Source organism: Puma concolor, chromosome C2 (assembly GCF_028749965.1).
Source record: "Puma concolor isolate L17-30 chromosome C2, mPumCon1.1.hap2, whole genome shotgun sequence".
NCBI classification, from domain to species: domain Eukaryota; kingdom Metazoa; phylum Chordata; class Mammalia; order Carnivora; family Felidae; genus Puma; species Puma concolor.
In genome coordinates this window covers 86,677,930-86,694,794 of record NC_141675.1, presented here as the reverse complement: position 1 = coordinate 86,694,794, position 16,865 = coordinate 86,677,930, and the positions used below count along the sequence as shown (strand labels likewise).

Sequence of the window (16,865 nt, the reverse complement as noted above, 5' to 3'; positions counted from 1 at the left end):
TCTACTCCATCTTTCCAGAAGGAGAAGTGCAGTCAGTTTTTAAACGAATATTAAACCAGAAATGATAAATGGAGGTGGTGGAGGCAAGTGAGCAGCTGGTAACAGGGGAGAGAAGGTAGGAGACAGACTTGTACTGTTTTCTACCATTTGAATTTTGTACTCTGTTAATATATTATCTACTCAAAACAAAGTTTTTTAGATATTCATAAAAATGTGTTATCCAACATTCTTCAAGAACAATGGGTTCACTAGCCAGAAACAAGGGTCCAGTAGAAAATCTGCCAGAGTAAACTCCTGTCCTTTTGAACTGTCATAGAAGAGTCTCTTTGGATTTTAAATCCTAGTACATGTTGGTCTCATGAGCAGAATGGTACAGTTAGAATGCTCAAAGGTAGTTAAATGATGTTATCCAAAGAGAATCACTGTTTTTTCCAAGACCCCAGAGGTTAATCTGCAAAAAAAGAACAAGGTGTCCGTCTGGACCAGATTATATGTGTCCCCCCGCCTGCAAATTCCTTTGTACTACTTGATACTTTGAGAAGTAACAGAAAGGTCACAGCAAGAGAAAGAACTTATTTCCAACGGACTTGCAGCCAGATTTTTTCTCCTCTACTTCCGCATTCTCAAATATATTCGGACCCAGACTTGACTCTCTCTGGGTGTACTGTAGCAGGCTGTACCGCCCAGACCCAGCTGTCAGTGGTGTATTTCTTCCTCTCTACCCAGCACAAGGCTCCATCCCTCCACACTCACCTCCCAAGAGGCACAACCTTGACAAGGTGGGGGAGTGGGGCCAAGATTAGCATGTGGAAGCTCCAGCAACATGAGGGTACCCTCCTGGGGACTTCGTGGCTTCTCAGCCTTTCCCCCTTGGCCATTGCTGGGATCGCCTCGTCTGCTCCCATTCTCTCACTGGGAGGCTCCTGTAGCTGCTGTGGGTCCCTAGCTTGGGGCTACTGCTCAATTTGAGGGTTCTTGGGCCTGGAAAGGCCTTAACACCTCAATTCTCTAACTTTAGTTGACAAGCACCTGGGGAGCTTGTTACAATGCAGACTCCCAGGCCCCTCCCATTGACCTTCTGATTCAGCAGGAAGGGGCGGCAGCAAACTGAGGGTCACCCAAACCCCTTACTCCATCAGCTATGCCAGTCTCACAGGCGGTTCGAGTTCAACTCGGGACAGTCAGTAAACTTTCTGAGGGGTAGAATCCCAAAGAGGTAGCAGCCAGATTCAGAGGAGAAGAGCTGGCTGGCTGCTGTCCTAACCTACCAGTGCCATTAGATGGGGCAGGCACTTCCCCGAGGGCCTGTGGGAGAAGCCCCTGGTCCCCAGAGCACTGTCATCTGGGAACTTGCCAGGCCACATTTGAGATGCCACCCCATGCTGGCCAGGGCATTAATCCTGGCTTCTTTTCCATCTTACCAGTCTGTGTCTCTATCCCTTTTGTTTCTCCATCATGAATCAGCCATAATGACCGGTAACCCAGCTTTCTGCTGAGAGGAGTCATGACTAAGTGATTTGATAGGCTAACAAGATGGAGTCTAGGAGGGACAAATGTCAGGGACACAATGCAGCTTGGGAGAAATATGGCCTCACACAGCAGCATATGTGAAAACATAGTAGTCCGCTCAACCATGAATCACAAGTGATGTGACTGCCAAAAGAATCTAACGTGAGCCAAGGCTGGAAAGGATAAAGAAGCCCTTCTCCACTCTGCCTGGGTCAGGCTATCCTGGAGTATTACACGTCATGCCCAGGCAGGCAGTGCTGAGCACTGGAGTTAAGCCAACCTGTATGTATAACCAGGATCCAGGAGGTGGTGTCCAGGAGGTGGGGAACGCACCAGTAAGTCACCTCTCCTGGGGCAGGGCAGGTCATCAGGTCATTGTCCTTCAAAAGAGCCAGGCCCCATTCTCTCTTCAATGGAATGCTGCCTTTGTGGGAAGGGCCATTTTATACTCCTCCTCCTCCTTCTCCTCCCCCCCCATCCTTCCCCCCTTCCTCCTCCTCCTCCTCCTCCTCCTCCTCGTCCTCCTTCTTTCAGAGACAGCACGTGTGCATGAGCAGGGGAAGGGGCAGAGGGAGCAAGAGAGACTCTTAAGCAGGCTCCACACTCAGCATGAAGTGCAACGTGGGGCTCAATCTTATGACCCTGGGATCATGACCCGGGCCGAAATCAAGAGGCAGATGCTCAGCCAACTGTGCCACCCAGATGCCCCTATACTCTTCTTATATGAGGTATTCTGCTAGTTGAAGCCCATCTCCAACCAAGCTTCTGTAGCCCAAGGAAATGCCTTTAAGAAAATGGTGCTAAAAGCCTAAATGCATGTTCTTCTAGACAGACATATTAATCAGTATAGAAAATATCCATCAATTTTCTAGCTGCTGAGACTTTGAATTTAACCTGACACCTAATTTCTCTCCTTTCAAATATAAAGGAACAGAACGTATTATTTTTTCCTTGCCTCTGTGCTGCAAAAGACAAAAATTAGGTAACAGAGCACTCTGAACCCCCTTGGAAAAGGCAATTCCAGAAGTTCTCGAAGAAGAGCTGCTTGTTTAATTTGTACTTAATGCTTTCTCTAAATCACACAAACAGTTCAGTGAAGCCTCAGGACATTTTAGTTAACTGGTTCCATGTATAAGATTTAAAAAGAGCAATTATCCAGGAGATTAAAGTATTGGGACACATCAACGTTCTATGTCTCCATAGATATAAAACATTCTATGTTCCAAGAGGGGCATCACCTCACTTAGGTAGGACTCTTCCAGACATACACATCTGAGTGTAAATATGACAAAACATCACACAAACGCAAACTGACAGGCATTCTTCCAAAGTGTCAAGGTCATGAACAACAAAAACTGAGGAACTATCCCCAGTAGGAAGAGACTGAGGAGACATGACAACTAAATGCACTGTGGGACCCTGGTTTGTACCTGGAACCAGGAAATGGTCCGTTTGTAGGCTATTTGGTAAAATTTGAATCAGGTCTCTAGATCAGTCCATCATATCACATCAGTGGTAATTTCCTGGTTTTGCTGATTGCACAATGCAAGGGAAGTTAGGTGAAAGACACAGGAACCCTTTGTACTAATTTTGCAAGCTTTGTATAAGGGTAGTTATTTCAAAATAAAAAAGTTGAAGAGAATAAAGCAGTGTTGAAAGATATTCTTCTGTGCCCTGTGAAAGTCTTTGTCTGTTGCAGGCACCTTTGGGTTTCCTTTGCTGGTAGGCAGCAGGGGCTGGCAGACATCTTTGGGGGTCAGGCCTTAACACCTCCTGCATCATCCGTGTGTGAAGAGCTCTGTTTCGCCTAGAAGGTGTGACCTTCAAGGGCACCTCCATCTTTTAGTTTCTTACCTTGCTCCCTTTTCTCTATCACACAAACTCAGGGTTTTCCCTGGGAGCTGTGACAGGGGTCTGAAGAGGCGGGCAGTCAGCATTATGGCCACAAGAGGTAGAATGGTCAGCCTCCTCCCGGGGGGGTTCTGAAATGCAAAATGTATACTCAGCATTGCCTTGTTGCCTTCCCGCATTTACCTTTCAGGGGCTTAGACGGGAGTGGCCATTTTCACTCCAGGTTGTGAGAGTCCCAACTAGGCCTGTCTGTCTGGCCCAGGTCTGCTCAGGGCACCAGACAGTGTCCTCCTGCACCGCCTACATCAAGCTGCAGCTTCATAGGATAGAAAGAGTCAGGAGGCTGGGTTCTGGTTCTGGTTCTGGCTGTGCCACCAACTCCTTGGGCAATCCTGGGCAAGCCATCACCCATTTGTAACATGAGAAAGATGGACCAGGCCAGTGATCCTAAAACCAAGCTAAGTAGCAACCGCAGGAAGGACCTGGGGACCTACCCCCTTGGGGATTCCAACTCCATGAGTTCCATTCTCCTGTCTGTGTTCCCCACAACCTGCAGATCACCAGTCTGTGGTGACCCAGGACACCAGCCTGCACTCTGTCTGGTCCCGTGCTTCCACAGGCAGCTCTTCCAGCCCATGGCACGTATCACCGGACTCAACTCTCCACCTCTCTCCCCCACCCCACCAAAAACAGGGTCTGGCTCTGAGCCTCAATTCATCAGTAGCTCTCAGCGCATGGAGACTAGAGCTAGAAAATGAGACACACTTCCATCGACCTAAATTAAAACACATACACACCCAGTCTCTCCCACCACCTTCTTCTGAAGTCAAAGCAACCTTATTGCAACAAGCCCATGTACCACGTGGCGTCACCTTAAGACTACTCATCGACAAAACATCATATGCATGTCATGCACATCATGACCAGTTGTGCATTATTAACAGTTGACTGGTGTGTGCATTAGTTGCCCTCCCGTTCTGGCTAACAGTGAGCCCTCCTGGCCCAAAGGAAGGAAGGGAGGCTAGGAGGGAGCTGAGCAAGGCAACGACAGCTGGAGGAGCTGTGGGTCTTTTCCTGGTGAACCTCTCTAGCCCCTCCTTTGCACACCTGCCTGGGGTTAGGCCATTCTTATCAGGAATGAGGTTCTGCCTAGGAGGCAGCTCCTCCCTGCCCTTTTGCTGCCACCCAAACCTAACTGATTACCAGCCACCTGGGTCACTAGGTCTGTAATAAATTCACTACCTGGCCAGCCACTGCGCTGTTCACTGCCGCAGCAGGTAGAGGTATCTAATCTGCTTAACCCTTGAGAATAGAAAACACGTAGGGATCCCTTGGCTTGTGTGATCTTTCCCGGACACTGCAGCAGACTTTTGCTCCCACTCTGGCCCCTGCTCACCGCACTCTATTCTCAGCACTGCAGCCAGAAAGATCTTTATAACACAGTCAAGTTATGTGACTCCTTTGCCTAAAAGCCTCTCCATGCCTGTTGGAGTAGGCCTCTGCCTCCCTTCCCAACCTTGTCTGGTACCACCCTCCCCTCTGCTCACTGCTCTGTAGCCACACTGGCCTTCTGAAAGTTTCTCATGTGTGCCAAGCTCCTTCCTGCCTCAGGACCCTAGCCTTTGCTCCTCCCTCACTCTAGATGGCTGAGTCCTTCTGACCCTTGGGACATCAGAGAGGCTGTCTGTGATCCCCTATGCAGTACACAGAGGTTGCTCTCTGTAAGATCACTCTTTAATACGAAATCACCTTGTTTCTTTACTTTATCCTCTTCAGTGGGACCAGGGGCCTTGTCCATTTTGTTCCCCACTGACTCCCTCATGCCTCAAAGAAGCCTGGCACAAAGGAGGCACTCGGTGAGTCTCTGCTGAGTGGGGACGAGCTGTGTGTAGGTCAGCCTGTAGCCCAAACGAAGATTCCATGGCAAGTACTTGGCAGGCAACAGCAAAATGGAGCCCAAACTAGCCCTTCATAGAAGGCACAAGCCCATGTGGCTCATATTCTTTACCTGGGTGCCTCCCTCCCCCACCCAAGTGGCTGAGCTGGCTGAGCACACACATCTCCACCTCTCCCGTCAGGACTAGAGTCTGAGGTCACCACCACTGGGTGACTCCAAATCCAGTTGTCTATAATTAAAACACTTCCATGCCTTCTGCTCAGTGCCTGTGGTAGAGACTACTTCAATATTATCTCCAAACAGAGGGCTGCTTTCAATTTTATTTTCCCTCGAGTCAGCAACATGGAAAAGGATTGGAGTCAAAAATAGCTTAAAGAACATGAAAACTCAGCCCCTTGAATAAGGCACTAGTCACAATGTAGTCTCTTACACACAGAATGGTAGAATTTTAGATCTCTTCTTTTTTAAGTTTTTTTTTTTAATCTTTATTTTCAAAAGAAGAGAGATGAAGTGTGAGCGGGGGAGGGGTTGAGGGAGAGGGAGACAGAGAATCCGAAGCAGGCTCCAGGCTCCGAGCTGTCAGCACAGAGCCCAAGACAGGGCTGGAACTCACGAGCTGTGAGATCATAACCTGAGCCGAAGTCGGACACTTCACCGACTAAGTCATCCAGGTGCCCCTCTTTTTTAAGTTTCTTAAACAAGTTGCTTTTTTCACCCAAACACAGTGCTATAGGCAGTGGGATTCCCACGTAGTCTTTGGGGACGTTTGCCATCTTAATGCTTTGTGCTGATCTTTCTTCTCTGTAAATATGGAGTTCTCAACCTTGAAGAGCCCTCACTTGTCTTTTGGCTTGGAAGCAGAGGTGGCTGTGACAGGCGGGTGCTACAAGAAAGCAGAGTACCTGTGGCGGTGGGGACAGTCTCCTGAACCTTGAGCTCAGTCAGCTGCCCCAGGGCAACTTGGCACAGGCAGCTTGACCGCCAGTGACCAAATTTCTAAGATACTGTCACAAAATCAAGATGCTCATGTGTCAATCTGTAATCTGGGAGAATCTTTCCTCATGCTGAAAACACCTGAGTCTACTCTCAAGGACACCTCCTTTCCATTTTCAATGTATAACCCGCAGAATGTACCTCCTCTCTAAAAAAAACAGTGTGTGCATCCTTGCCCCGATGCTGGGCTCCCTTGTCACATTCTGACAGGACTATCTTGCATAGGACACAGATGGTTGCATTCCTGTGGGTCAGGATCAAGGTCTCCCTTGTAAGGGACAGACATTCCCTATACTGACATCCTTGAAAAAGGTGAGGAATCAGCAGGAAACAGGAACACAGGAGGCAGGGCTTAGGCAGGAAAAAGAACATATGTGATTCGAGATATGAAGTCTGGATGGGCCGTGGCAATACCAAGTGAGAAAGGAAGGCCCTGTCCTACTGAGGAGGGCAAGCTGGGTTTAGGCAGGAATCTTCCTAGGAGGGGACCCCACACTGAGCAGCTTTAAGACCAGTGAGCTTCTGTGTGAGATTCCAGTTCTGACAATTGGCAGGTTGCCTCCAATGTGTCCTACCTGGCTGTTTTGTTTGGCCAGCCTTGTGTTTTAAAAAGCAATGCAACTAGGGCAATGCAACTAGGCCGCTAAGTTATGCTTGAACTCAATACAAAGTTTACACTTACTGTCTATCTTAAGCCTACCTACAATCACCTTTGTTAACTTCCTGGACTCCATGGGCATTGGAGTTTGAAATCCCTATGCAGATAGAGACATATTATCCTTTGGCTATTTCCCTTCTGATTACTTAGTATATATGGCCTTGCCTAAAAGTTCCAGCCCAGCTCAGCTACACATGCTAACTACATAGTTAACAGGGACTTCCTTAAGGCCATACAACCGGGAAACCTGACAAGGTTTAAAGCCCTAATTTGAAAAAGATGCCTGTTATTCCTTAGAGATAGGACTATTCTGGAACCAAAGTCTAAAAGCATTATATGGAACATTAAATGATATAGTAGACGATGGTCTCACCATTTTATCATAAATGCAGGGGTGACTCATATGGCTATGTGTGACAGAGCCCTTCGGTACAAGCCAAGGACTTAACTTCATAGCCCAGTACGGCGAAGGCAAACCTAACACAGGCACTTTAGTTAGTCTGAGAGACATTCCAGGCACCTGATTAAACTGAGATGATGCCAACTCTCCTCTGATAATAAAGCACCACCACTCTCTGAAGTCGTCATCTTTTGGGGTATCTGTCCTGCTCACCTGATCCCTGCCCTCTCAGACCCACACAGGATTTGGCCTCTGCAGTTGCAGCCCAACAGTGAGACCTCACCTCTGGCCGCAGAGGACTGGGTCCGGGAGAAAACCCATCCTTCTGTCCCCGGGCACTGGGAAAGAATGCAAATCAGCCTCTGTGGGGCAGGGACAAGTGAGCTAGATGCAGCAGTGGGGAGGGGGACAGCCAAGCTACACGGGGCCTGAAGCCAGAGAGGGACAGGGAGAAAGCCAGTCTGCAGAGAGAAGAGGCAGGCACACATGCAGGAAGGAGGAGAAATGGACGTGGAGAAAAAAGAGAAACACAACAACAGAACCGCCTCAGGACAGGCCTATTTCTGAGACTCATTTGCCCTCCAGTCCTCCAGCTCTGTAAGGCACACAACATGCTTATTCTCCATGTTATTTAAGTATGGTTATAGTCTCTGTTCCTTGGACCCGAAACAATACTAGCTAAAATACACTGAAAGCAGGTTCTTTCTGCACAGCATTATTACTAATTCTTTAAAAAAAATTTTTTAACATGTATTTATTTTTGAGAGACAGAGCAAGATGGAGCATGAGCCGGGAAGGGGCAAAGAGACAGGGGTGACACAGAATCTGATGCAGCCTCCAGGTTCTGACCTGTCAGCACAGAGCCTGATGCGGGGCTTGAACCCATGGACCATGAGATCAAGACCTGAGCCAAAGTCAGACGTCCAACCAACTGAACCACCCAGACGCCCCTCAGCATAATAATTCTTAAGCTAAACTAATTCTTAAGCCTGCCCCATATTCTGAGACTGCCACACTGTAGATCTTGCAGTGACAACAGCAACACGTGCGTCCTCCTCTCTACTTCTCATCTGTCCTGCCCTGAGAGAAAGTGTTACCAGGGCTATCAAAATTGCCATAATCACAAATGCCAGATTAAGCAGGTGTTCCATCCCTAGGAGAACAGGACTTGCCTATCAAGTTCAAGTCAGACCGCTAAACGACAGGAGGCTCAGGGCTCCATTTGTGGGCTCTTTGCACCACCATGATGAGCTCTCATAGCTTTAAATTTGATTTACAGGGGTGCCTGGGTGACTCAGTCGATTAAGCATCCAACTCTAGACTGCGGCTCAGGTCATGACCTCATGATTTGGGAGATCAAGCCCCACATCGGGCTCTGCACTGTCAGCGCAGAACCTGCTAGGGGTTCTCTCTATCCCTCTCTCTCTGCCCCTCCCCCGTTCTCTCTCTTACTTAATTAATTTAAAATAAATAAATAAGATATACATGCTATCAACTCCTAAATGTTTATCTCCACCCAGCCTTCTCCTCCAAACTCCAGACTTATGTATCTACCTGCCCAACCAACATCCCCACTGGAATGTTTAACATGTATCTAATTTATTATTATAAATTTTAATAGGCATATACTATACTCGAACTTAATTTATATTAGTATATATTATATATTATGAACTTAATTTATTATTATAAATTATAATAGGTATATTTTATACTTGAGCCTGTCCAAAACTGAGCTTGTGCTATGGCATTGAATATCTGCCTCTCTACATCTTCCTCATTCTTGATCCCTCTCTTTTTTGCACACTCCACGGCAAAGCTGTCAGCACATCCTGACTCCACCTTCACAATATATCTAGGACCCTCGGATAACATCTTTGTCTAAGCCTTCATCACTTTTTGCCTGGATTATTGCAACCACTTCCCAACCAGGCTTCCTGCTTTCACCCTTTCCCCTCTTCAGACACGGCTCAACACAGGTCTACATGACCTTGTGAAATACAAACTTGATCATGTCACTCCTGCACCAAACTCTTGCTCGGACTAAAAGCCAAAATCACTACGAATTGCCCCCACGACCCGTCCGTGATCTGGGTTCTCATGACCTCTCTGGCCTCATCCCTCTCGTTCACTGCCCTTAGTCACAGTGGCTTTCTGGCTATACTTAGAACATGACAAGCAAGCTCCTGCTTTGGAAACTCTGCCCTTCCTCTTCCCTCTACCTAGAACATTCTTCACCCTCACCGTCCACAAGCTCATTCTCTCACTTCAGTCTTTTACTCAAATGTTTGCTCAGTAAAACATTCCCTGGCCACCCCACCAATCCCACCCCATCCTGACATTTTCTATCCCTTTCCCTGCTTCTATTTTTTCCCCCTCCTTGGCTTACCACATTAGAACGTTATACACATTGCATTTATTTATCTTGTTGGCTCTCAGTCCCATTAGAATGTAAACTCTGAGGGCAGGAGTTTTGGTCTGCTTTCGTCACTGTCCTATCTCTAACACCTAACAGTGCCCTGTATACAGTAGGCACATAATATGCAAATTACTTAAAAGGGTTTTCAGCAGAGGAATACTATGATCAGACTTAATACAATAATACAGTAAGTCTCACTGGGTTAACAATAAACTGAGGATGAACCAAAGCAGAAGCAGGGAGACCATGTAGATGCTATGGCAGTAATCAAGGGCCACAATTTATAGCCACAAAGGTCGTGCACTGCACAGCTCCAGTGAAATGTGGAAAGGTATTCTCTGGAGATACGTAAAAGGGAAACCACGAAGGTGATTAGAAGTGGTCAGAGTCTGGCTACGTCTTGAAGAGCCCAATATGATTTAACAGGCAAATTTAATGGAGGATGTGCAAGAGTGAAAAATAAAAATATTCCCAAGGTTTTGGTGCAGATATTAAAAAAATAATATTACCACAACTGACAGATTAAAGAGCCATTCTATTCATAAGTGCTTAAGACATTTCAAATCAGGGTATACAAACTGGGCCTCACCTGGCCGCTCCAAATCATGTTTCTAGTCATCCTTTTCCATCTACTCATTACCATTTGCGATACCATCATTCGGCAAGCCCTGAACTCTCCAATTTCTGCATCTTGCTTATCCTATACCACGTGTGCCTTCTTCATATGACCAAGTCCTGATTCAAATAACACTCCACCAGGATGCCTTTCTGGTGCCCTAACTAAAAAATCAATCTCTCGCCTACATTTGCATTTCGTCGCTTCCTTCTGTGCCTCTGTAATAGCACTTAGAATAGCACTTACCTAAACGAGTAGGAATAGAGGTATTGAAGCATTCAAGCCCCTGTCTAACTACTAATTCCCACCTGGACTGTGAGCGCCCCTCAGATAGGATCCACGTGTTCTATCATTCACTTCTGCGTCCAAAATACCTACGCTGGTGTCCGGTAGGAAACAGACACTATACAAATGTGTATGGAGAGAGTATGAGAGTTGCACAAACTCCAAAGGTCAGCTTCCTCGCCGGCCTGGGGTGTATATAAACCCGTGCAGGGCCAGGCTCCCAACGCTCAGGGAGAAAATAGGACAAATGCTGCATCGTAAAGGATCCCGGCAGCAGGAGGCCTGCAGGCGGCCCTCCGTAATTATATACGTGCCCCTGCAACTAACTCCTCGCAAGGTGAGCCGATGACTCCGCATCAGCTGACTCTAAGCCAATTTTGGCCGACTGGCTGGAAAAAAACGCGCGGAGCTCAACGACGCGGGCAGCACCGAACCCTCCCCGAAATGGCCTAGGGCGAACAGCCAGCCTCACGCCTTCTCCCGCTCGCTCCAGCACTTAAGCAGAGCGCGGGACGCCTGAGACGCGCAGGCGCAGCCTCCCCTCGCTCGACACACCGCGGAGTCAGCGCAGCCAATGGCAGCGCCACACTTCTCACCCGCCGGCCGGAGGCTGCAGCCACGGGGGCTCGGCTCGAGCCACGCTCCCATTGGCTAAGACGGCTCCGCCCAGACAGAGCCCGGCGGTCCACGCCAACGGCTCAGCGTGCTCCGGGGCCCGCCACCACCTCAACATCCCCAAACTGCCCCCCATGGCGCCTCCACCGTGCTCCCTTCTCCTCCTCCAGTCCTGCTGCCTGTCAGGTCCTCCAGCAACCACAGTCTCAGCTCGTGCTCAAGGCAGCAGGACCGGCAGCCTAACCACTGTCCACCATCCTTGACTACGATATGACCTTGGGCCGCTTCCTTCCCTTTTGGGAGCCAAGGTGGTCTTCTGTAAAATTCAACGGCGGGGAAGGATGAGTGCCAAGGGTTTCCCCTGGGAGCCTCGGGGTGGCATGTTCAACCCGGGCCTCTTCCTACTGAGCACATTATTCCAAATAATAAATGCCAGGCAGGCTCCCAGAGCGCGGACAGAAAGCCCGGTAGGGCGGCTGGGACTGAGACGGGTCTGGGCAGGGCAAGTCCACCCTCCCACCTAGACTCTGGCCGCAGCTTCAGGGCTAGACCTACAAGAACCTGTGGCGCCTTCCGCACCCGCATCCTGGCGACTCGGCTAAGGGGCCGCGCAAGGCCAAACCAAAGTGAGCAAGGGCGCAGGCGCATCCCGCCAGCGCTGCAGAAATGCGGACCCCTCCTCTTACCCGAAACCAAATGGGCGGAGGGGCTCGGGCGGCGAAGGGCCAAGCTGGAGCGTTCCCCAGAGACCTGCGCTTCGCGGGTACCCGCGCTCCTGGCTTGAACCGCCGAGTGGGGGCGCTGTCGCCGTCTCCTTCTCGAAGCCCCTCTACCTGCTCCTGCTACCACGGCTTCCTACGTGGGCTACCGGATACGGACAAGCCTAGACACTGGGTGCGCGCGTTAGGGCTGCGCGGGGCGGGGCGGATGGCGGGCGTAGCCGGGGCGGGGAGTGCTCCTGCGTTTCCTCCTTCGTCCTCCTTCGTCCTCCTTCAACCTCCCTAGTCTTCCCTTGTCCCGCCTGGCCGTCCTCCTGCGTTGCGTACCCCCTACCGAGCTCCCAGCCAGAGATGAACCCTCTGCCGGGCGCTGATCTCCACCGCCAGCCCCCTTCTGGAGCGGCTGGGGGGCTGGGGGGCTGGGGGGCTGGGGGGGCGGGGCTTGGGCTGACAGGAGAAGGTGCCGCACTGGGAACTGAGGAAATCTGGTGAGGAATGAGGCTCTTTCCAGGTTCTGTGTATGTTTTCTGTCTTTAGAACTCATCCGGGTTGGTTGGATGATTTCTCAGTTTGCCTTTTGATCGGATGAAATGCATTTAAAGAATTACTCCTACGGATCTTTAAAAGTACTTTAAGAATAGCACAGCCCCCAGAGTTTCAACAATCGAACATCAGGGGCCAATTGGCCACAGATCAGGATGCCCTCGCCAAGTTTCCAGGATGAAAAACCGGCTGAGGAGAGAAGGAAGCGATCAGGACAAATCCGTGGCAGAACTATGTTTAGGTCAAATTACAGAGAAGCACGGATGGAAATGGATGAGGCAGATGAAAACTGGGGGAAGTACTGGCCCGGTGGGGCTTAAAAAAACAAAAAACAAAAACTTGTCAGCTCAGTTCCATGAGCTTCTTGAGAGTTGCTGTTTCTTCCCTCTTTATCCCCAGCTCCTGACACACAGAATTTTGAAGATCCTACCTTTGGATCACAAAGGTAGGACGCACTTGATTCTCTACACCCAATTTTCGGACAAACTCAAGCAAGCATACTTTCTTCAGTATTGTGTTTCAGAATAGTCAGTCTGTACATCTTGCCACAGCCAAAACATAAATCGTTATATTGGGCCACTGGTTACACTTTGGGAGTTATGCCTTGCTAGATAAGCAGTTAACTTAAAGGATGAATTAATATTTCCACCTGGGCCCTGATTTTGGACTCAGAATTAAATGGAAATGTAGTTCTATTTATGGAAAACAGGGAAAGGATATTTGGCCAGAAGTTATATCGGACTGCACCTGTGGCTGACCTCACATCTTCCCAGGCTGTCTTTTTAATCCAGCTTTGCTATGGCAAACAGCTGCACCTGGTGTTTTCCTGCCTCAGATCTCTGTCACAGCAGCTAGGGACCCCTGCAGAAACCACTGCCCACTCTGACATATGCGTATACCTGCAAGTGCAAAAGAACTAACACCTCATGGGACAACCTTTGAGGCAGAAATGAGCTGGTAGAGAAATACTCCACTCTTCCATCCTCCGGGTGGGCAGTTCTGAGGTGCATTCTTGGTAACTCCTAAAATGATAGGGCCCTGGTGGCCCATGGTGGTGCCCAACTTGCAGTTCAGTACTGCACTCTTGGATTGCTTTTCTCTGTTCTTTCTTGATTGCCTGATTTTCCAGTCCTCCATTCCTGTTCCTTGGGATTTGTTCCCAAAATAAGCTACCTGTACCAAAATTCTTGCTCAGAGTCTGTTTTGCAGGAGAACCCAGACTAAGCCAATCATGAACCCAAAAGAGGCATCTCTGCCCACCTTTCATGGCCTTTCTCAACAGACCTTTCCCAAGTCTGCTAACAAGGAATCAATTTGTTCGGCCTGAGCTTTTGCTCCTTTTATTTCCCAGTTGTCCTGTCCTCTAAGGCATCACTAGTAAGCTCTCAGAGACAGGCAGGAAGTATCAGGGATTCCTAAGACGTAGGGCCAGTTGAAGGGCTGAGGCTAAGTGAGAGTCTGACAAAGCCATTCTCAGACCACTTAAACCTTTCCCCTGTTTCCAAGGTCCTTGCTGTGGACTTTGAAACTGTTGAAACTCTCAGTTGAACATGGAGGCAGAGACCATGTGAGACCCAGTTCACTATCCACACAGCGTGTGCTGAGATTCTGTCTCTTTTCTGCCCTCCTCTTCCCCTTACTCCCTTGTAAAACCAGTTCCTCTACCCAGATACAAGGTCTCAGGCCAGGGTGTTTGGCACCTAGTACATATCATCTCATTTCAACACCAACGGTGCTGTTGCAAATTGCGAAGCTAGCCTTGGGAGGGAAACAGCCCTTCGTCTCTGCCTTCAAGGAGGGAAATGAGACATGTACCTAAGCTAAATGAATCATTGGAAGTCCTGGAGATCTTCTAAAAGAGGGACATAGAAGTATAGTGGGAGTACTGGTAGGGCTTCAGGGTGGGCTTTGTAGAAGAGCATCCTGAAAGACTCTCAGGTTGGAACGAAGTCCCCTAAGAGATCCCACTGCCCAGAAAGCCACAGTGTTTGCTCCTGTCCATATCAGTTCCTAATTGTCTCCTGGTTCACACCCTTCCTGAATCATGCTAATCATTCCCTCATTTTCCTAGACCCGAGCCCTCCCTTTATAGATCTGGCCCCGTCCCATCTCTGAATGCTCTTGGTCTTCTCTGCCCTCAGTGGTAAGTGTTAAATGCCAAATGGTGCAGGTTTAATCCTGCCCTTGGCCAGCCACCTTGAACTCCTCCAGAAGCCCACATGTGCAGCCCTCTATGCTGAATTCCGCTGGGGAAGAGAGAAGAATAACATCGTTTACTATTCCAAACCCTGAAGGTCTTCTATTTGTTTTTATACAATTGAATTTTCTTAAATAAAAAAAAAAATATTGGCAGAAGGGGGGGGGGGGCTGGGCGGTGGTGGTGCTAGATATGCCCTTAATTCAGAATTTTAAAAGTATCAAGCAGCTTTTTTTCTATAATTGATAGTGAAACCAAGAAAAAGCCCAATGGATTATTCTAAAAGCTGTGGTGCTCAGAATCTAATGGGCTGCAAAGAGCCCTTGATCCTGACGTGACTATAATACTGATTTCTGCCCATGAATGAGAACTGGAGGTCCAGCCTTTTTCCCTGCCGTGAATGAGCAAGTAAAACAAGAGCTTGGACCTTTCTGGAAAAAGAAGGGTGGTATCAGGCACCCATACCCGCACCTTCTTTCTGTCTCTTGACTCCTATGTATTTAATTAAATCTTTGGTTTTTTAAACACAGTTTGGTGTGGGGAGTAGTTTGGTTGTTGTTGTTGTTTTTAAATTTTTTTTTTTTTTAATTTTTTTTTTTCAACGTTTATTTATTTTTGGGACAGAGAGAGACAGAGCATGAACGGGGGAGGGGCAGAGAGAGAGGGAGACACAGAATTGGAAAGAGGCTCCAGGCTCTGAGCCATCAGCCCAGAGCCCGACGCGGGGCTCGAACTCACGGACCGCGAGATCGTGACCTGGCTGAAGTCGGGCGCTTAACCGACTGCGCCACCCAGGCGCCCCTGTTGTTGTTTTTAAATTTTTTTAAAAATTTTTTCATTTTATTTTTGAGAGAGAGAGACAGAGCACAAGTGGGGGAGGGGCAGAAAGAGAGGGAGACACAGAATCGGAAGCAGGCTCCAGGCTCTGAGCTGTCAGCGCAGAGCCCGATGTGGGGCTCGAACCCACGAACCGTGAGATCATGACCTGAGCCGAAGTCAGTTGCTTAACTGAGCCACCCAGGCGCCCTGTTGTTGTTGTTTTTAATGTAGGCTCCACACGCAACATGGGGCCTGAACTCAGGACCCTGAGATCAAGAGTCACATGCTGTGCCAACTGATCCAGCCAGGTTCTCCAGTAGTTTGGAAATTTAAGCAAAGTTTCTTTCAGGTAATTGGGATCTTAAAAGAGGGAAAGTATGAGAAGATAAAAAACAGTGTCCCCACCTCTGCCCATTCACCTCACGCTATAAAACTCCTTCCTTCCTTCTTTCAGTTTACATCTAGCCCTTATATCTCAGGCATTGTGCTTTGTTCTGGGAATGCAACGATAACCAATGCTGGGTCCCTGCCTTCAGCAACACAATTTAGCAGCTAATCACTATGTACCAGATACTATGTCAAGTGCTTTGTTATTTCACTTAATCTCTGCAACAATCTTAAAAGTGACCTAAGATTATCCCCATTTCTCGTCTAAGGGAGTTGAGGCCTAGAGAGGTCAAATAATTGGTCCCAGCAGCACAACTAGCAAGAGGCAGAGTCAGGTCCCACACAAGTCTGCCCTGTTCCAAAGACTTTCTTTAAGCATACCACCAATTGTTCTAATATTCTTGCTTCATAAAAGAAAGAAGAAAGAAAGAAAGAGAAAAAAGGAAAAAAAGGATGAGGGGTGCCCTGGTGGTTCAGTCGGTTAAGTGTCCAACTCTTGATTTCCACTTAGGTCATAATTTCACAGTTTGTGGGATCAAGACCCTCATCGGGCTTGGTTTACATGGAAATTTCTGTCAACAAATACAATACAGATGCCAAGATCTGATGCCCTCAACTAGGAAAAGTAATTATAGGTTCTTTTTTTTAAAAAAAATTTTAATGTTTATTTATTATTTTTGAGAGAGAGACAGAGTGTGAGCAGGGAGGGGCAGAGAGAGAGAGGGAGACACAGAATCTGAAGCAGGCTCCAGGTTCTGAGCTGTCAGCACAAAGCCCAATGCAGGGCTCGAACTCACCAACTGTGAGATCATGACCTGAGCCGAAGTCAGACACTTAACCAACTGAGTCACCCAGGTGCCCCTGAAAAGTAATTATAGGTTCTAATTGACTATATGAACTTTGAAATACAAGAGTATGGGACAAGATTCTAAACCCTTAAATCTGATTTTCTGACCT

At 48.2% G+C, this 16,865-nt stretch overlaps 1 protein-coding gene and 1 long non-coding RNA gene across 2 annotated transcripts in view; one reads left to right on the top strand and one right to left on the bottom strand.

The window, feature by feature from the left end:
* The window catches only part of BDH1 (3-hydroxybutyrate dehydrogenase 1), a 30,790-nt gene extending 27,276 nt beyond the window's left edge, over positions 1–3,514 (bottom strand). Inside the window, exon 1 of the mRNA XM_025913789.2 lies at positions 3,364–3,514. Within this exon, the coding sequence (XP_025769574.2) occupies positions 3,364–3,446 (83 nt within the window). The 5' untranslated portion in view covers positions 3,447–3,514. The remainder of the gene's footprint in view (positions 1–3,363) is intronic.
* A 7,978-nt stretch (positions 3,515–11,492) lies between these two features.
* Positions 11,493–15,231, top strand: LOC147577389 (uncharacterized). Its single transcript, XR_015240223.1, has 4 exons — positions 11,493–12,137; positions 12,905–12,950; positions 14,577–14,648; positions 14,952–15,231. It is a non-coding gene; the product is annotated as an uncharacterized LOC147577389 (long non-coding RNA).
* The last annotated feature ends 1,634 nt before the right edge of the window (positions 15,232–16,865 follow it).